Here is a 16,095-nt window from a genome sequence, read left to right on the forward strand (position 1 = left end):
AATCTTAATATTGCACCATTTCACTAATTTTGTGATACAAAAGTTCATATACTGTAAAACCCCATATAATGATTTTTTCCAATCTGTTTCCATGATGAAATAGATGTTCCAGGGCCACCAAAAGACCTGAAAGTAAGTGACATAACAAGATGCAGCTGTAAACTTTCATGGAAAATGCCGGACAATGATGGTGGAGACAGAATCAGAAACTATATTATTGAGAAAAGAACTGTTGAAGGGAAAGCCTGGACAAAAGTTAATCCCAACTGTGCTGGCACATCATTGGTTATTCCTGATCTCATAGCTGGGCAACAATACTTCTTCAGAGTACGTGCAGAAAACCGCTTTGGTGTTGGACCCCCAGCAGATACAATTCAAAGGACCACAGCGAGGGATCCAATCCGTAAGTTAAATCAAAATGGGACATTAATTCATGCATTCATTCAGCCTTTATTGGCAAAATTTAGACAAGAAAATCATAAAAGAGTAAGAAAACCTTCCATAAAACATTGGCAATCCGGACATATTAAACACATAAAACATATGAAAGACTCAGTAGCCACCGTTAAGAAAATTAAATAGTTTTAAATTTGACTTTTAAAATCTCAGCTAAATATCCTGAAACAATCTCAGTAGTTTGGGGAGTATCATCCCTCAGCAGATATTGGATTGCAGGTTCTTTGAAAATAAATATGTAAATACTTTAAGGGTGTGGCGAAGTGGGACATTTGTTTTTACTAATGATACTTTATTGTAGGGCAGTACTTACATTTTACTTTGCTCCTTTTTAAAAAAACAACAACACACAGATCCTCCTGACCCACCTATCAAACTCAAGATTGGTCTTATAACAAAGAACACGGTAAGCTTGACATGGAAACCTCCAAAGAATGACGGCGGTGCTCCCGTAACACATTATAATGTGGAGTGCCTTCGCTGGGACCGTACTGGTGAAGGGAAGGAAGCCTGGCGACAGTGCAATAGACGGGATGTGGAAGAAACAAAGTTTACTGTTGAAGACCTTAAAGAAGGCGACGAATATGAATTCAGAGTGAAAGCAGTGAATGAAGCAGGTCCAAGCAGACCGTCACCTACTGTTGGGCCAGTTGTCGTCAAAGATCAGACATGTAAGTGCTGCAAAGCATTAGTAGTTATTGCACTTCAAATATCCGCTGACCTGGGGCTCTGGGGGAGCAGTGTTTTTGTTACACAGCGCGGCCGTGGGCCAGTCCCAGGAGATCTGCTATCTTCCCACACAGCCAGGCAAAGGGATGGTCACATGGCAGTGCCCTCCTCACATTGGGCTGAATCCTACATTGAACAGGTACCCCGCTAAAGGGGTCCAGGAGGGGTGACTCTGTCTGAGAGCCCACATGATAGGCCAATATGCCTCTTGCAATGATGCCCTGTCGTGGCACCTGGTCCATGTTGGGGGCAACTCCCCAGCACAGGATCATCCCCTATTGGCTCTCTTATCAGCCAGCACGTGGGTTGACTGATGATGGATACATGCCCATTGCCTTAGCCAAACCTACTCGTATCTGTATTGAAGGAAGGTTGCCTAATTCAACCCAATATCAATCTCTTGTGTTCATTTCCACGGTCTACCCCACACAGGGCTGCAGACATCATGTGCCTGCAATGCGAAGCATTTAGACTTCTGTATTCATAGTGGCTCAATAATTTTTGCTTCCTTTTGTTTGTAGGCCCTCCGTCTATTGAACTCAAAGAATTTATGGAGGCAGAAGAAGGGACAGATATCAAGATTGTAGCCAAAATAAAGGGCGTCCCCTTCCCGACATTGACTTGGGTCAAAGCTCATCCTAAGAAACCTGATGACAAATTGCCAGTGCTATATGACCAACATGTCAACAAGATTGTGGATGAAAATTCCTGTACTTTGCTGATACAGCAATCTCGCAGAAAAGACACAGGCTTGTACACTATAACTGCTGTCAATAACTTTGGAACAGATTCAAAGGAGATGAGGCTGAATGTGCTAGGTAAATATCAATGTATTTTGGCATTGGCAACCTAATTTACTGTTTGTTATATAATGTTCAAAACATGTCTCTCCTGTTACCAGTCTCTGCAGCCACAGCAGGCGCCGTAACTCTCCAATAGTTTGGCTTCGTCCCTGAAGGCAAACTCTTTCATTTCCTCCCGAGATAGCTGGATGCCAACCACAACAATATAACACTCAACTTTGACAACAATTAATGCTTTATAAAACGTATTTTTCAGGTCGCCCTGGACCACCAGAAGGACCCATTAAATTTGAATCTATTTCTGCCGATCAGATGACAATTTCTTGGCTTCCTCCTAAAGATGATGGTGGATCTAAGATAACTAACTATGTTATTGAAAAAAGGGAAGCAAACAGAAGGACCTGGGTCCATGTTACCAATGAACCTAAAGAATGCATCTTCACAGTACCCAAACTACTAGAAGGGCATGAATACATCTTCCGCATCATGGCACAGAATAAATATGGCGTTGGGGAACCTCTTGATAGTGAACCTGAAACTGCCAGAAATCTATTCAGTAAGCATACAGTTATCTAAAATATCACCTGCGCTTATATTTATTGGCAAAGCAGAACATAAGTAATCTGATTTAGATAGTATGAGAGCCCCAAGTTAAAATTGTTATTTTTTTAATCTTCTGTATGGCTAAAATGTCTATAATAGTTTTAAAGGCTTTTCAGAAATAGATCTTTTATGGCTATTATTTCTGTTTCATCTTAAAACCATACCTGTTTTAAATGTTAAATATTGAATCTGTACTTATATCATTTTAGATTGTATTTAGCACAGTATAGACCGTATCTTTGCCTTTCTTCACCATAAAATAATAAAACGTTCAATTATCAGTGCTATCTTGTGCTCTGCTGGACACAATGAAGCACTGTGCTGTGGCAAAGGAACCCTTCATGAGCTCCGCTATTCCAAGAAATACAAAATGCTGGCATTTGGTGCAGAGCTACTGTAAAAAGGGCTTTTCAGGTTGAAGATGCTCAGCCATGGCTCTAGCACAGGATTCTAGGACTTGACAGTTACGTATAACAAAGAAAAAGGAGGACTTTGTATAGCCCTGCCCTACTTACTTCACAAAGGTTGTCTCTATAGGGGCTAATGAAAGACTGGGAGAGGAAACTTCAAATGAAGGCTATAGCATAAATACCATATATAAGTGGTCTATGTGGTCCCCAGCGCTTTGCTTTACTCTATTCTTTACTTTATTCCCTAGCTGTTCCTGGAATTTGTGACAAACCAACAGTCAGCAGTGTCACACATGACTCAATGACCGTCAACTGGGAGGAGCCAGAATATGATGGAGGCTCCCCTGTGACGGGTTATTGGTTGGAGCGTAAAGAGACCACTGGAAAGAGATGGACACGGGTTAACCGTGATCCTATTAAACCTATGACATTGGGAGTTTCTTACAAAGTACCTGGCCTTATTGAAGGTTCAGATTACCAGTTCCGTGTCTATGCTATTAATGCCGCCGGTGTTGGACCGCCAAGCATGCCGTCTGATCCAATAACTGCAAGAGACCCAATCTGTAAGTAATTAAGATTTATTTATTTATTTATTTATTTATTTATTTATTTGTTTGTTTGTTTGTTTGTTTGTTTGGTGTGAAAGGGGGAAATATAATAAAAGATGGTATAGATGGTATATGTTTGAGAAATAATAAATACACAGTCTTGTGACAGAATGGTGCAATAATTTTTTTCCCCCCAGCTCCACCTGGTCCTCCATTTCCAAAAGTTACTGATTGGACAAAATCTTCCGTTGACCTTGAATGGACTCCTCCATTAAAAGATGGTGGTTCTAAAGTCACTGGTTACCTTGTTGAATTTAAAGAGGAAGGGAAAGAAGAATGGGAAAAGGTAGGTGAAATGCTGCCTTTGAAAATTTATTTGAAACATTATGTCGATTCCATAACTGAACATACTGAGGAACATACTGACTCATTGAAAGGGCTGCCAACTCATCTGTGTGCCCTAGAAGCAGCAAAAACCCATTGTTCCCCTTCCTCGTAGGTGGCTTTTAATGGTACCATGAGTGAAAGATAAGGGAGGGAGGTAAGTGATGTGGTGTGGGGAGAGGCATGAAGTAAGGAGGTTCAGGAGGAAGGAATGAAAGGACTCAGGTACACAGCTGTAAATAAAACGTTTTGTGTTGTAATGTGCAATATACAAGTGTGACACTAGATGGTGCCAGTGAGCTATTCAAAATCCAATGTATTTTTCAAAACGTTTTTTAGAAAAGCATTTTCACAGCGTCTTTAACATGTGTGTAGATTCCACCAAAGACACAAAATTTCTTTTTGTTTTCAGGCAAAAGATAAAGAAATAAGAGGGACCAAGTTTGTTTTGGCCGGATTGAAAGAAGGAGGTTTCTACAGATTTAGAGTCAGAGCAATAAATGCTGCTGGTATTGGAGAGCCTGGAGATGTCACTGAAGTCATTGAAATAAAGGACAGAATAGGTATGTCTTAGGATAAAAACAGCCTCTCTTTGTTCTTGTGTGGGTAAAAGAATAGAAACTAAATATAAAATATATTGTTTGTTTCTACAGTTGCTCCTGATCTCATGCTTGATGCTCATGTGAAAGACAGAATCGTTGTCCATGCTGGTGGAGTGATCCGCATTATAGCTTATGTCTCAGGAAAGCCACCTCCAACAATTACCTGGAAGATGGATGAGAGAGCTCTCCCAGAGGAGGCTAAAATCGAGGAAACTGCAATTAGTTCTTCTATGGTCATAAAGAACTGCAAGAGAAGCCATCAGGGCTTATACACTCTTCTTGCTAAAAATGCTGGTGGAGAAAGAAAGAAGACTATTATTGTTGATGTGCTAGGTAAGCACTGAAAGCTGACTTGCTGATGGCTAGACTGCTGATGAGGGCAGATGGCTGATGGATGAATGGCAGAAAGTCACACTTTTGTTGATGCATTTGCACTGGCTACCCATATGTTACTGGATCAGGATGAAAGTTCATGTACAAAGCCCTGAACAACTTGAGTCCAAGATACCACAAGAAGTGTCTGCTCCCTTCTGTCCCATTTTGATGACTTAGATCATCTGAAGGAGGGCTGTTAGTTGTTCCCAATGTCTCAGAACCCTTAGTGTGTCATCAGTCCCATACTGCAGAAAACTCTTCCAACAGAGAATCAGTGGACATCCTCCCCGTTAACCTTCAGACGTCTCTTGGAAGATGTTCTTATGCAGACAGGCCTATTCATTTGTTTAATTTCCTTTATTTAGACGAGCCAGTCATTCTTGTGATTACTTTGTATTGTTTTATAGTATTTTCTTTTGTGCACTGCCTTGGTATATTATATGAGTGGGTGGGGTTATAGAAATATATAAATATGTTTTTATAAATATGTTATTGCATCTATGTTATTATTTGGGTTCCAATTACAGAAATGTTAAATGTTCGTCTTAAAAACATTCTACTGTATTTCTTTCCTTCACAGATGTTCCAGGTCCAGTTGGAATTCCATTCCTTACTGAGAACCTAACCAACGACTCATGCAAACTTACGTGGTTTTCTCCTGAAGATGATGGTGGCTCAGCTATCACCAACTACGTAATTGAAAAACGTGAAGCAGATCACAGGGCTTGGACCCCAGTGACATATACGGTCACCAGGCAGAATGCAACAGTTCAGGGGCTGATTGAGGGCAAAGCATACTTCTTCCGAATTGCACCTGAGAATATTATTGGCATGGGCCCATTTGTGGAGACAACAAAAGAGATTTTAATCAGAGACCCAATAAGTAAGACTTTATTGTCTATTTTTTTTCAGTACTGGTGAGGAGAATTTGCCTTGGAAAAAGTACCTAACATGTTGCATGCGTTTATTTCTAGCTGTGCCAGAAAGACCTGAGGATCTGGAAGTCAAAGCAGTAACGAAGGATTCTGTTACACTGACCTGGAACCCACCTAAGTACAACGGTGGCTCTGATATAACCATGTATGTTTTGGAAAGCCGCCTTATTGGGAAAGAGAAATTTACCAGAGTTACAAAAGAGAAAATGCTTGACAGAAAATACACCGTTGAAGATTTGAAAGAAGGTGACACTTATGAGTATCGTGTGAGCGCTTGCAATATTGTGGGACAAGGCAAACCATCATTTGTTACGAAACCCATCACATGCAAAGATGAAATTGGTAAGTTTCCATTCTGGAGCAAACCAACCAACCAAATGTGCATTGGGTGATCTGTGAGTTTTTATAGATATCACTGATTCTTCTTTTCTTTAACAATACATCTAGCTCCTCCACAACTTGAACTGGATATCCGAGAGAAGCTCACTGTCCGTGTAGGAGAAGCTTTCAGTCTGACCGGCCGTTACTCAGGCAAACCAGCACCAAAGATTACCTGGCTCAAAGATGATATTTCTGTGAAAGAAGACAAACGGACAAAGATCCAGACTACACCAGCTACTCTTTGTTTGGGGATATTGAAATCTGTCCGTGAAGATTCAGGCAAATATTGTGTCATTGTAGAAAACAGTTCGGGAACAAGAAAAGGTTTCTGTCAAGTTACTGTAGTTGGTAAGTATTGCTATAGTGCTAAAATAAGTTATTTCCACATGTGGTATGAATTAGAGCTGATCAAATGAGGGTGGGATGGCATATCACATGATAACATTTAACCTAATGCACATTGTGAAGAACTTTTCTGATAAATATATTTCTTTTACTTTTAAACAGATCGTCCTCAACCACCAGTGGGCCCAGTTATTTTTGATGAAGTTACTAAAGATCATTTTGTTATCTCCTGGAAACCTCCCTTGGATGATGGTGGAAGTCCAATTACAAATTACATTATTGAGAAGAGAGATGCAAACAGAGACCTCTGGATGCCAGTCACGTCAGCCAATGTCAAGACAACGTGCAAAGTCCCTAAATTACTTGAGGGAAGAGATTATGTTGTCCGAATCTATGCTGAGAACTTGTATGGCATGAGTGATCCTTTAATATCTGATGAAATGAAGGCCAAGGATCGTTTCAGTATGTAGTTTATTTGCTAATTCATTTTACTTAAGTCTCCGCCATATTTCTACTTCACTTGTATTTTCATATTATATTTTTGTATGAAATGGATTTAAAACTTGAAAACGTTATTTCTTCAGGTGTTCCTGCTGCACCAGAGCAACCTATCATTAAAGGCGTCACCAAAAATTCTGCCTTAGTTACCTGGAAGAAGCCATATGATGGAGGAAAACCAATAACCAATTACATACTTGAAAAGAAAGAAACTATGTCTACTCGATGGGGAAGAGCCACCAAAGATCATATTTACCCAGATACTCAGTTCAGGGTAACAGATCTTCTTGAAGGCTGTGAATATGAATTCCGAGTTTCAGCAGAAAATGAAATTGGCGTTGGTGATCCTAGCCCACCCTCAAAACCATTCTTTGCTAAGGATCCAATCGGTATATTATAAAACATTTTCTCATGTATTATATTTGTGATATTACTTGGTACCAATTAATCTCTTTTTCAGATTCATTATTCCAGTGTAATGGGGTGTTGTTGTTTTTCGTTTTTACAGTAAAACCAAGTCCACCAATTAATCCTGAAGCAGTGGATAAAACTAAAAGTTCAGTGCAATTGTCCTGGCAACCACCACGTCATGATGGAGGAGGCAAGATCATAGGCTATCTCATTGAGTACCAAAAGGATGGAGATGAGGAGTGGAAAAAAGCCAACCATACAGCCGATTCTTGCCCTGAGACAAAATACAATGTCACCGGCCTCACTGAGGGTACCAAATATAGATTCAGAGTCTTTGCAGTCAATGGGGCAGGAGAATCCGAGCCAGCTAATGTTCGTGATCCAGTTGAAGTCAAGGACAGACTTGGTAAGCAGAACATGATGTTTTAAATTGTTTTAAAGGGCCAAAGTGGATATATTTTCTGAACACGAAGTCCCTTTTTTTACAGAGGCTCCTGATTTAATCCTGGATGCTAATATGACACGAGAACAACATGTAAAAGTTGGAGATACATTGAGGCTAAGTGCTGTAATTAAAGGAATTCCATTCCCAAAAGTGACTTGGAAGAAAGAAGATAAGGAAGTTCCTACAAAGGCAGATATTGAGGTTACAGGAGTTGGCAGTAAGCTTGAAATTCGACACGCAGTCCATGAAGACGGAGGGAATTATTCCCTGACCGTGGAGAATCCGGTTGGATCAAAGACTGTTTCAGTAAAAGTTATTGTTCTAGGTAATGAATGAAATGATGTTAACATTTCTACTGGGAGATAAAACATGACAGATGTGAATGATAGGAACATACCTATGTACAACAGAAAAGCAGGAATGAAAAATTATGTTTTTCATCATCTGTTAGCAACCTTGTTCCCCAACTTTGGAGGGAATTTTCTAAATGTTATGAAGCCTTATCAGAATCCTTGTGGTGTTAAAATACACACACCAAATATGGGTGGGTGCAGCCATAGTCTTTGGAAAATATTAATTGCTCTCTGAGGTTCATAGTCACTGAAATTAATAATACTAATAATTTTATTATTTGTACCCTGCCCATCTGACTGGGTTGCCCCAGCCACAACACAAACATACATACAGCGAAGCTACTGTAAATTTGTTGAAGAAATCGGGGTGAGGGGCGTTGTACACAAACTAGTTTGATTTTACACCCTGTACTTTGTGTCAGGTTTAATTATCCAGGTGCAGATGAAAAATGTTTAGAAATTAAAAATGGTTAGAGGCTGTCCATCCTCATTTTCTACAAATAAGAAGTATACAATCATAAGGAAAAGACACTTTCTTGCAAATAATATAAAGTGGTACCTCGGTTTACGAACTTAATCCGTTCCGGAAGTCCGTGCTTAAACCAAAAGCGTTCTTAAACCGAGGCACGCTTTCCCTAATGAGTCCTCCTGCCGCCGGTGCCCTTCCACCGTTTGGCTTCCATTCGTAGACCAAGGTAAAGTTTGCAAACTGGGACACTACTTCCGGTCTTGCGGAGTTCTTAAACCGAATCGTTCGTAAACAGGACTGTTCTTAAACCGAGGTACCACTGTATTTAACACAATATTTTTATGCATAGACTACATCGAACATTTTTTTCATTTTTTGATTATTCTTATTTTGTTTTGTTTTTTCAGATAAGCCTGGGCCTCCCAGGAATCTACAGGTCAGTGAAGTGAGAAGAGATTCTTGCTATCTGACTTGGAAGGAACCTGAGGACAATGGTGGCTCTGTCATTACGAATTACGTTGTGGAAAGGAAAGATGTTGCTGCTGCTCAGTGGCTACCAATATCATCATCTTCTAAGAAACACAGTCTGCTGGCTAAATACCTCATGGAAGGCACTCAGTATCTCTTCCGTGTTGCTGCTGAGAACCAGTATGGAAGAGGTCCTTACGTTGAAACCCACAAGCCGATTAAGGCTATAGATCCACTTCGTAAGCACAGTTCACTTACTATTTTGTGTTCTTTTTTTAAAAAAAAACAACCTTTGTCAACTGTGTTGATCTATACAATGTGTATCAGCATTTGGAAATGCTTGTGTATAAAAATAGAAATGCTAATCCTGTTTTCATCTCATTTTAAAAGATCCTCCTGGCCCACCAAAGAACTTGCATCATGTAGATGTTGACAGGACACAAGTGTCCCTTGTCTGGAACTGGCCTGATCGGGATGGTGGTGCTGAAATAACTGGATTTTTGGTGGAGTACCAAGAAGAAGGGAAAGAAGACTGGACAAAATTCAAAACAGTCCCTGTGCCAGAATGTGTTGTTACTGGTCTACAACAAGGGAAGATTTACAAATTCCGCGTAAAAGCCCAAAATATTGTGGGTCTTAGTCTTCCAGATACAACCATACCAATAGAGTGCCAAGAAAAAATAGGTAACCACTGAATTTGTATGACTGTTCACAGATTTCATATTCACTGCTGAAATGTAACTCTTGTAATGGGGAAATACCTATAATATAATCTGCGTGTTGTTGTTTTTTTATTTCAGTGCCACCATCAGTTGATCTAGATGTGAAATTAATAGAAGGCCTTGTTGTTAAAGCTGGCAGCACAGTGCGGTTCCCTGCAATCATGAGAGGCGTACCTGTTCCCACTGCAAAATGGGTCACTGATAATGTTGAAATCAAATCAGAAGGCAATTACAAGATTGATACTGATAATTACTCTACAGTTCTCACTATTCAAAGCTGCACAAGAAAAGACACTGGAGAATATCTGCTCACAGTATCCAATATAGCTGGAAGCAGAACTGTTCCTGTTCATCTAACAGTTTTGGATGTTCCTGGTCCTCCAACTGGCCCAATTGATATTCTGGAAGTCACTCCCGATCATATGGTTATTGCTTGGCGACCTCCTAAAGATGATGGTGGAAGTGCGGTAATTAATTACATTGTTGAGAAGCGAGAGACAAGGAAAGAAACCTGGGGAGTGGTCTCTTCAGGGACTAATCAAACTAGAATTAAAATTCCACGTCTACAAAAGGGCTGTGAATATATTTTCCGAGTTTGTGCAGAGAATAAGATAGGTGTTGGTCCACCTCTTGATTCAAAACCAGCAGTTGCCAAGGCTCTGCATGATCCACCATCTCCACCTGGCAAACCAGTAGTTAATGATATTACAGAAAATGGTGCAACTGTATGTTGGACTGTGCCAAAATCTGATGGTGGAAGTCCAATAACTGGATACATACTTGAACGCCGTGAAATCTCAGGGAAATGGATACGTGTCAACAAATCTCCAGTGCTTGATCTGAAATTTAGAGCTACAGGCCTCTTTGAGGGCAGCACATATGAATTCCGTGTTTTTGCAGAAAACAGTGCTGGCATAAGCAAGCCATCTCCACCTTCTGATCCAATCAAAGCATCACGTCCTATGACACCTCCTGGACCTCCCATTAATCCAAAACTCAAGGATAAGACCAGGGAAACAGCTGAGCTAGTATGGACTAAGCCACTCAAAGATGGTGGTAGCCCCATCCTGGGATATGTTGTGGAATGCCAGAAAAGCGGAACTACTCAGTGGAATAGAATTAACAAAGATGAACTCATCAGACAATGTGCCTTTACAGTACCTGGGTTAATTGAAGGAAATGAATATAGATTCCGCATTAAAGCTGCTAATATTGTAGGAGAGGGAGAACCCAGAGAATTGCCAGAAACAGTTCTTGCCAAAGACATTCTCATGCCTCCAGAGGTAGAACTGGATGTGACCTGCCGAGATGTAATTACTGTCAGAGTAGGCCAAACAATAAGGATTATAGGCAAAGTGAGGGGCAGGCCAGATCCTGACATAACATGGTCTAGAGATGGCAAAAATATAACGAAAGATAAGCGTACTGACATAATTCATGAATTCCCTCATATAGAGCTGCAAATGAAACCTGCTGTAAGAGCAGACCATGGAAAATACCTAATTACAGCTAAGAACAGCAGCGGACATGCCCAAGCATCAGCTATTGTTAATGTGCTTGATAGGCCAGGACCTTGCCAGAACCTGAAAGTAACCTATGTCACCAAAGATTCTTGCATGGTCTCTTGGGAGAATCCTGAAGATAACGGTGGCTCAGAAATTACAAACTATATAGTAGAGTATCGTCAACCAAACCAGAGAGGCTGGTCAATAGTTTCTTCTGATCTTACTAAGAGGATAGTGAAAGCACATCTCGTTGAAAATCACGAATACTTCTTCCGTGTTTGTGCAGAAAACAAAGTAGGTCCAGGTCCAGTTGTCGAGACCAAAACTCCAATTCTTGCTATTAACCCTATTGACAGGCCAGGTGAGCCTGAAAACCTTCACATTGCAGAAACAGGAAAGACATTTGTATATCTGAAATGGAGGAGACCAGACTACGATGGTGGCAGCCCCAACTTAACATACCATGTTGAAAGAAAACTGAAGGATTCTGATGAGTGGGAAAGAGTGCACAAAGGTAGCATTAAGGAAACACACTATATGGTTGACAAATGCGTTGAAAATAAAATTTATCAGTTCAGAGTTCAGACAAAGAATGAAGGTGGTGAAAGTGACTGGGTGAAGACAAGTGAAGTTGTTGTTAAAGAAGAAATTCAGAAACCTGTACTTGATCTGAAGCTGTCTGGAGTACTGACTGTGAAAGCTGGTGAACCAATAAAAATTGTAGCAGGACTAAGAGGCAAGCCCCAACCAGAAGTATCTTGGGCAAAGGATTCTGCCGATCTAGCCCAATCTCCAAGGGCCAAAATTGAAACAACTTCAGACTCATCTAAGTTCCTTCTCTCCAAAGCAAGGCGCACAGATGGCGGTAAATACGTTATTACTGCCACTAATCCAGCTGGTAGCTTTGTAGCATATGCTACTGTAAATGTTTTGGACAAACCAGGACCTGTCAGAAATTTGAAGGTGGCTGATGTTTCAACTGACCGATGCACAGTCAGCTGGGATGTACCTGAAGATGATGGTGGTTGTGAAATACAGAACTACATTGTAGAGAAATGTGAAAGCAGACGAATGGTTTGGACTACGTATTCCTCCTCTGTGCTAATGACCCATATACATGTAACACATCTCATTGAAGGCAATGAATATATATTCAGGGTCCGTGCAGAGAATAAAATGGGCACTGGTCCCCCAACAGAGACTAAGCCAATTATAGCAAAAACTAAGTATAATAGACCTGGTCGTCCAGATCCTCCAGAAGTCACAAAGGTCAGCAAAGAAGAGATGACCGTGGTTTGGAATCCACCAGAATATGATGGTGGTAAATCAATCACAGGATATATATTAGAGAAGAAAGAGAAAAGGTCATTAAGGTGGGTTCCTGTTACCAAAAGTGCAATTCCAGAGAGACGCAAGAAAGTTACAAATCTCATTCCAGGATATGAATATCAGTTCCGTGTCAGGGCAGAAAATGAAATTGGAATTGGTGAACCAAGCTACCCATCAAAACCAACAATAGCGAAGGATCCAATAGGTACTGATCTTTCCAATATTTTTTTGTTAGTAATACTTCAATTTAAATTATCTTTTTCTGATTCACTGATATGCTTACTTCTGTACTTTTCTGTCATCTTACAGAACCACCTGGTCCTCCCATTAATCTTAAGGTTGTTGATAGCACGAAGACCTCTATTACTCTTGGATGGGGAAAGCCAGTCTATGATGGCGGTGCTCCTATTATTGGCTATGTGGTAGAAATGAGACCCAAAACTGAAAAAGCAGGTCCTGATGAAGGATGGAAAAGATGCAATGTTGCTACACAAGTTATTCATACAGAATTTACAGTGACAAGCTTGGAGGAGAAAGAACTATATGAGTTCCGGGTTTCTGCCCAAAATCAAGTAGGCATTGGCCGGCCAGCTGATTTGAAAGAAGCTGTTTCTCCCAAAGAAATTCTTGGTAATTTTGCCAACAGGCCATTAAATTATTTGCTATCTTAAAAATTGCTTTCAAAATCTAAACTTTGAATGTTCCTTTTCAGAACCTCCTGAAATTGATTTGGATGCAAGCCTGAGAAAGTTAGTCATAGTCAGAGCAGGATGCCCCATAAGACTTTTTGCCATTATTCGAGGGCGACCAGCACCTAAAGTTACCTGGAGGAAGGTGGGAATTGACAATGTGATCAGAAGGGGCCAGGTTGACCTGGTTGACACAATGGCCTTCTGCGTCATCCCTGATTCTACACGGGATGATTCAGGCAAATACACCTTGACAGTTGTTAACCCTGCTGGAGAAAAGGCAGTCTTTGTGAATGTCCGCGTCCTTGGTGAGTAATGTCAATAATTTTAACATCTATTAATTTTTGTTCTGTGATTTATGAATGTATTATTCATTGCAGTTTCTTTTCCATGGGACTCTGCCCACTTACTTTGAATAATTGCGGCCTAATATTGGTTGTTTATTGTTTCCTTTCCTCCAATAGATACTCCTGGACCTGTAGCGGAGCTTAGTGTCAAGGATGTCACAAAAACATCCTGTCAGGTTTCATGGACTCCACCTGAAAATGACGGTGGTAGTCCTGTCACACATTACATCGTGGAAAAACGTGAGGCTGAGAGAAAGACCTGGGCAAAACTTACCGATGATGTAAAGAAGACTAGTTTCAAGGTTTCTAATCTTATGCCAGGAACTGAGTATTTCTTCAGAGTCATTGCTGTCAATGAATATGGCCCTGGTGTTCCAAGGGACACGCCCAAACCAATCTTGGCATCAGATCCGCTAAGTAAGTATTTATTGACGTAGCTTCTGTATAATTTCATTCAGGAGATTCAGAATTTATATGATGGTTCAGATAGTCAAAATCAGTTGTCACTGCGCATAATAACAAATAATACTAATAATAAATAAATAATTTCATTATTTATACCCTGCCCATCTGGCTGGGTTGTCCTGCCCACTCTGGGCAGCTTCCAACACATAGAAAAACACAATAAAACATCAAACACTAAAAAAATCCTGATACAACACTGCCTTCAGATGCCTTTAATTTCAGGTTGGGAGAACTCAGGCATTAACACTCAGAAATATCCCTGTGGCTTGGGGGTATTTTGGGGTGAGTGCTTTGACAATGTGTCTTGAGGTACATATTCGACTCACAAACCCAGGGCTCACCTGACAAGGAAGGAAATTTATCCCAATCCTTGACTGGGGAGCAACAGAATGTAGACAGACACATGCCCAAGGAACACGAGGAATGTTTCCCTCATATTTATGAGATAACTTCACCTCCCTGCACTTATTTAATTGACTTGTTGTTTGGCAGATCTTCTATTTGCTATATTTCAAAGAATATAACCTGTCCACAAATACATTGCCAGCTGGGTCTTCTTCCAGGGTGTGGAGGCAATGTGTGGATCACAAAAAACAATCAAACCAGAATAGAAGTACCGTATTGGCCTGAATATAAGCCTCACCTTTTCTCCCAAATTCTGACTTTGAAAAGTTAAAGTGCAGCTTAAATTCGCGACCTTACAAATATTGGCTTATACGATATTGCTGCTAAAACAGATATACGGTAAAAATGAACGGGTGTGAGTGCCTGTGGAATTTTAAGGGAGCAGCTTATATTCAGGTATTCTTTTTCTCTTTCCCCCTTGAATTTTAAAGGTGCAGCTTATAGTTGGGTGCGGCTTATATTCGGGCCAATACGGTACTACAAAGTTCAAAGAAACCACTGGTCTCATGACTTATGTATTCAAATGAAAAAATAAAATAGTACAATATATTCTGTGTCATCCCCCCCACTAATAAATCATGAGAAGATGTAATGATCTTAGAAATTATGTAAACTAAGCATTTGCCTGCCTGTTATATTTTTAAGGTGAACCTGATCCTCCACGGAAACTTGAAGTGACTGAAATCACAAAGAACAGTGCTACTTTAGGGTGGCTGCCTCCGTTGCGTGACGGTGGTTCCAAAATTGATGGCTACATCATTGCATATCAAGAAGAGGGTCACGCTGAGGATCACTGGACACAGTACTCCGTTGTCAAAGATCTTCATATTGTTGTTGCTGGCCTAAAGGAAGGAAAGAAATACAAATTTAGAGTGGCTGCAAGAAATGCTGTAGGAGTAAGCCAGCCAAAACAAACCGAAGGCATCTATGAAGTTAAAGAGCAACTGAGTAAGTAGCTAACTATGACCACTTGTACAACTGAAATATAATTCAATTATTTTGATTTTATATCTAAATTTGGATGACACCTCTTAAAGATATTTAAAATTAGGTCCTGTCACGTAATCTGATGTCTTTAGTGACATTCCTTTTTTAATGGGTTTATTGTTTTTTTTCCAAAACAGCAACATACAAACAAGACATCCAAAAGGGTCTACAAAAAAGCTTCACAAATAGGCTCATTGGCTCTGCGACCTTCTAGAGCAAAGTATTAGGTGTTAATTCTGGCCTGAAGAGTACTGAATGTGGGTCCCAGGCCCAGCAGGCAGTTTCTGAATAGTTCGCTTCATTTATGCAGAAGTTTACCTTTAAAATTTGTGCATCTCCCCATTATAAGATGTTGTGAAGCTTTCTGCATCTGAAGAATAGGACAGCTATATAGTTAATTAAATAAAATAGCACAGTGCTCAGACCTTAGA

At 40.3% G+C, this 16,095-nt stretch overlaps 1 protein-coding gene across 1 annotated transcript in view; it reads left to right on the top strand.

Annotated features, from left to right (window-relative positions):
* Nucleotides 1–16,095, top strand: part of TTN (titin) — a 292,385-nt gene that overhangs the window by 218,461 nt on the left and 57,829 nt on the right. Inside the window, exons 199-220 of the mRNA XM_053410245.1 lie at nt 104–403; nt 810–1,127; nt 1,707–2,003; nt 2,245–2,544; nt 3,250–3,564; nt 3,747–3,895; nt 4,346–4,496; nt 4,587–4,868; nt 5,491–5,793; nt 5,885–6,187; nt 6,293–6,574; nt 6,734–7,033; nt 7,156–7,458; nt 7,578–7,886; nt 7,969–8,250; nt 9,155–9,454; nt 9,606–9,899; nt 10,016–12,976; nt 13,081–13,401; nt 13,484–13,768; nt 13,925–14,224; nt 15,323–15,625. Of these exons, the coding sequence (XP_053266220.1) occupies nt 104–403; nt 810–1,127; nt 1,707–2,003; nt 2,245–2,544; nt 3,250–3,564; nt 3,747–3,895; nt 4,346–4,496; nt 4,587–4,868; nt 5,491–5,793; nt 5,885–6,187; nt 6,293–6,574; nt 6,734–7,033; nt 7,156–7,458; nt 7,578–7,886; nt 7,969–8,250; nt 9,155–9,454; nt 9,606–9,899; nt 10,016–12,976; nt 13,081–13,401; nt 13,484–13,768; nt 13,925–14,224; nt 15,323–15,625 (8,958 nt within the window). The remainder of the gene's footprint in view (nt 1–103; nt 404–809; nt 1,128–1,706; nt 2,004–2,244; nt 2,545–3,249; nt 3,565–3,746; nt 3,896–4,345; nt 4,497–4,586; nt 4,869–5,490; nt 5,794–5,884; nt 6,188–6,292; nt 6,575–6,733; nt 7,034–7,155; nt 7,459–7,577; nt 7,887–7,968; nt 8,251–9,154; nt 9,455–9,605; nt 9,900–10,015; nt 12,977–13,080; nt 13,402–13,483; nt 13,769–13,924; nt 14,225–15,322; nt 15,626–16,095) is intronic.

This window comes from Podarcis raffonei, chromosome 1 (genome assembly GCF_027172205.1).
Source record: "Podarcis raffonei isolate rPodRaf1 chromosome 1, rPodRaf1.pri, whole genome shotgun sequence".
NCBI lineage: Eukaryota > Metazoa > Chordata > Lepidosauria > Squamata > Lacertidae > Podarcis > Podarcis raffonei.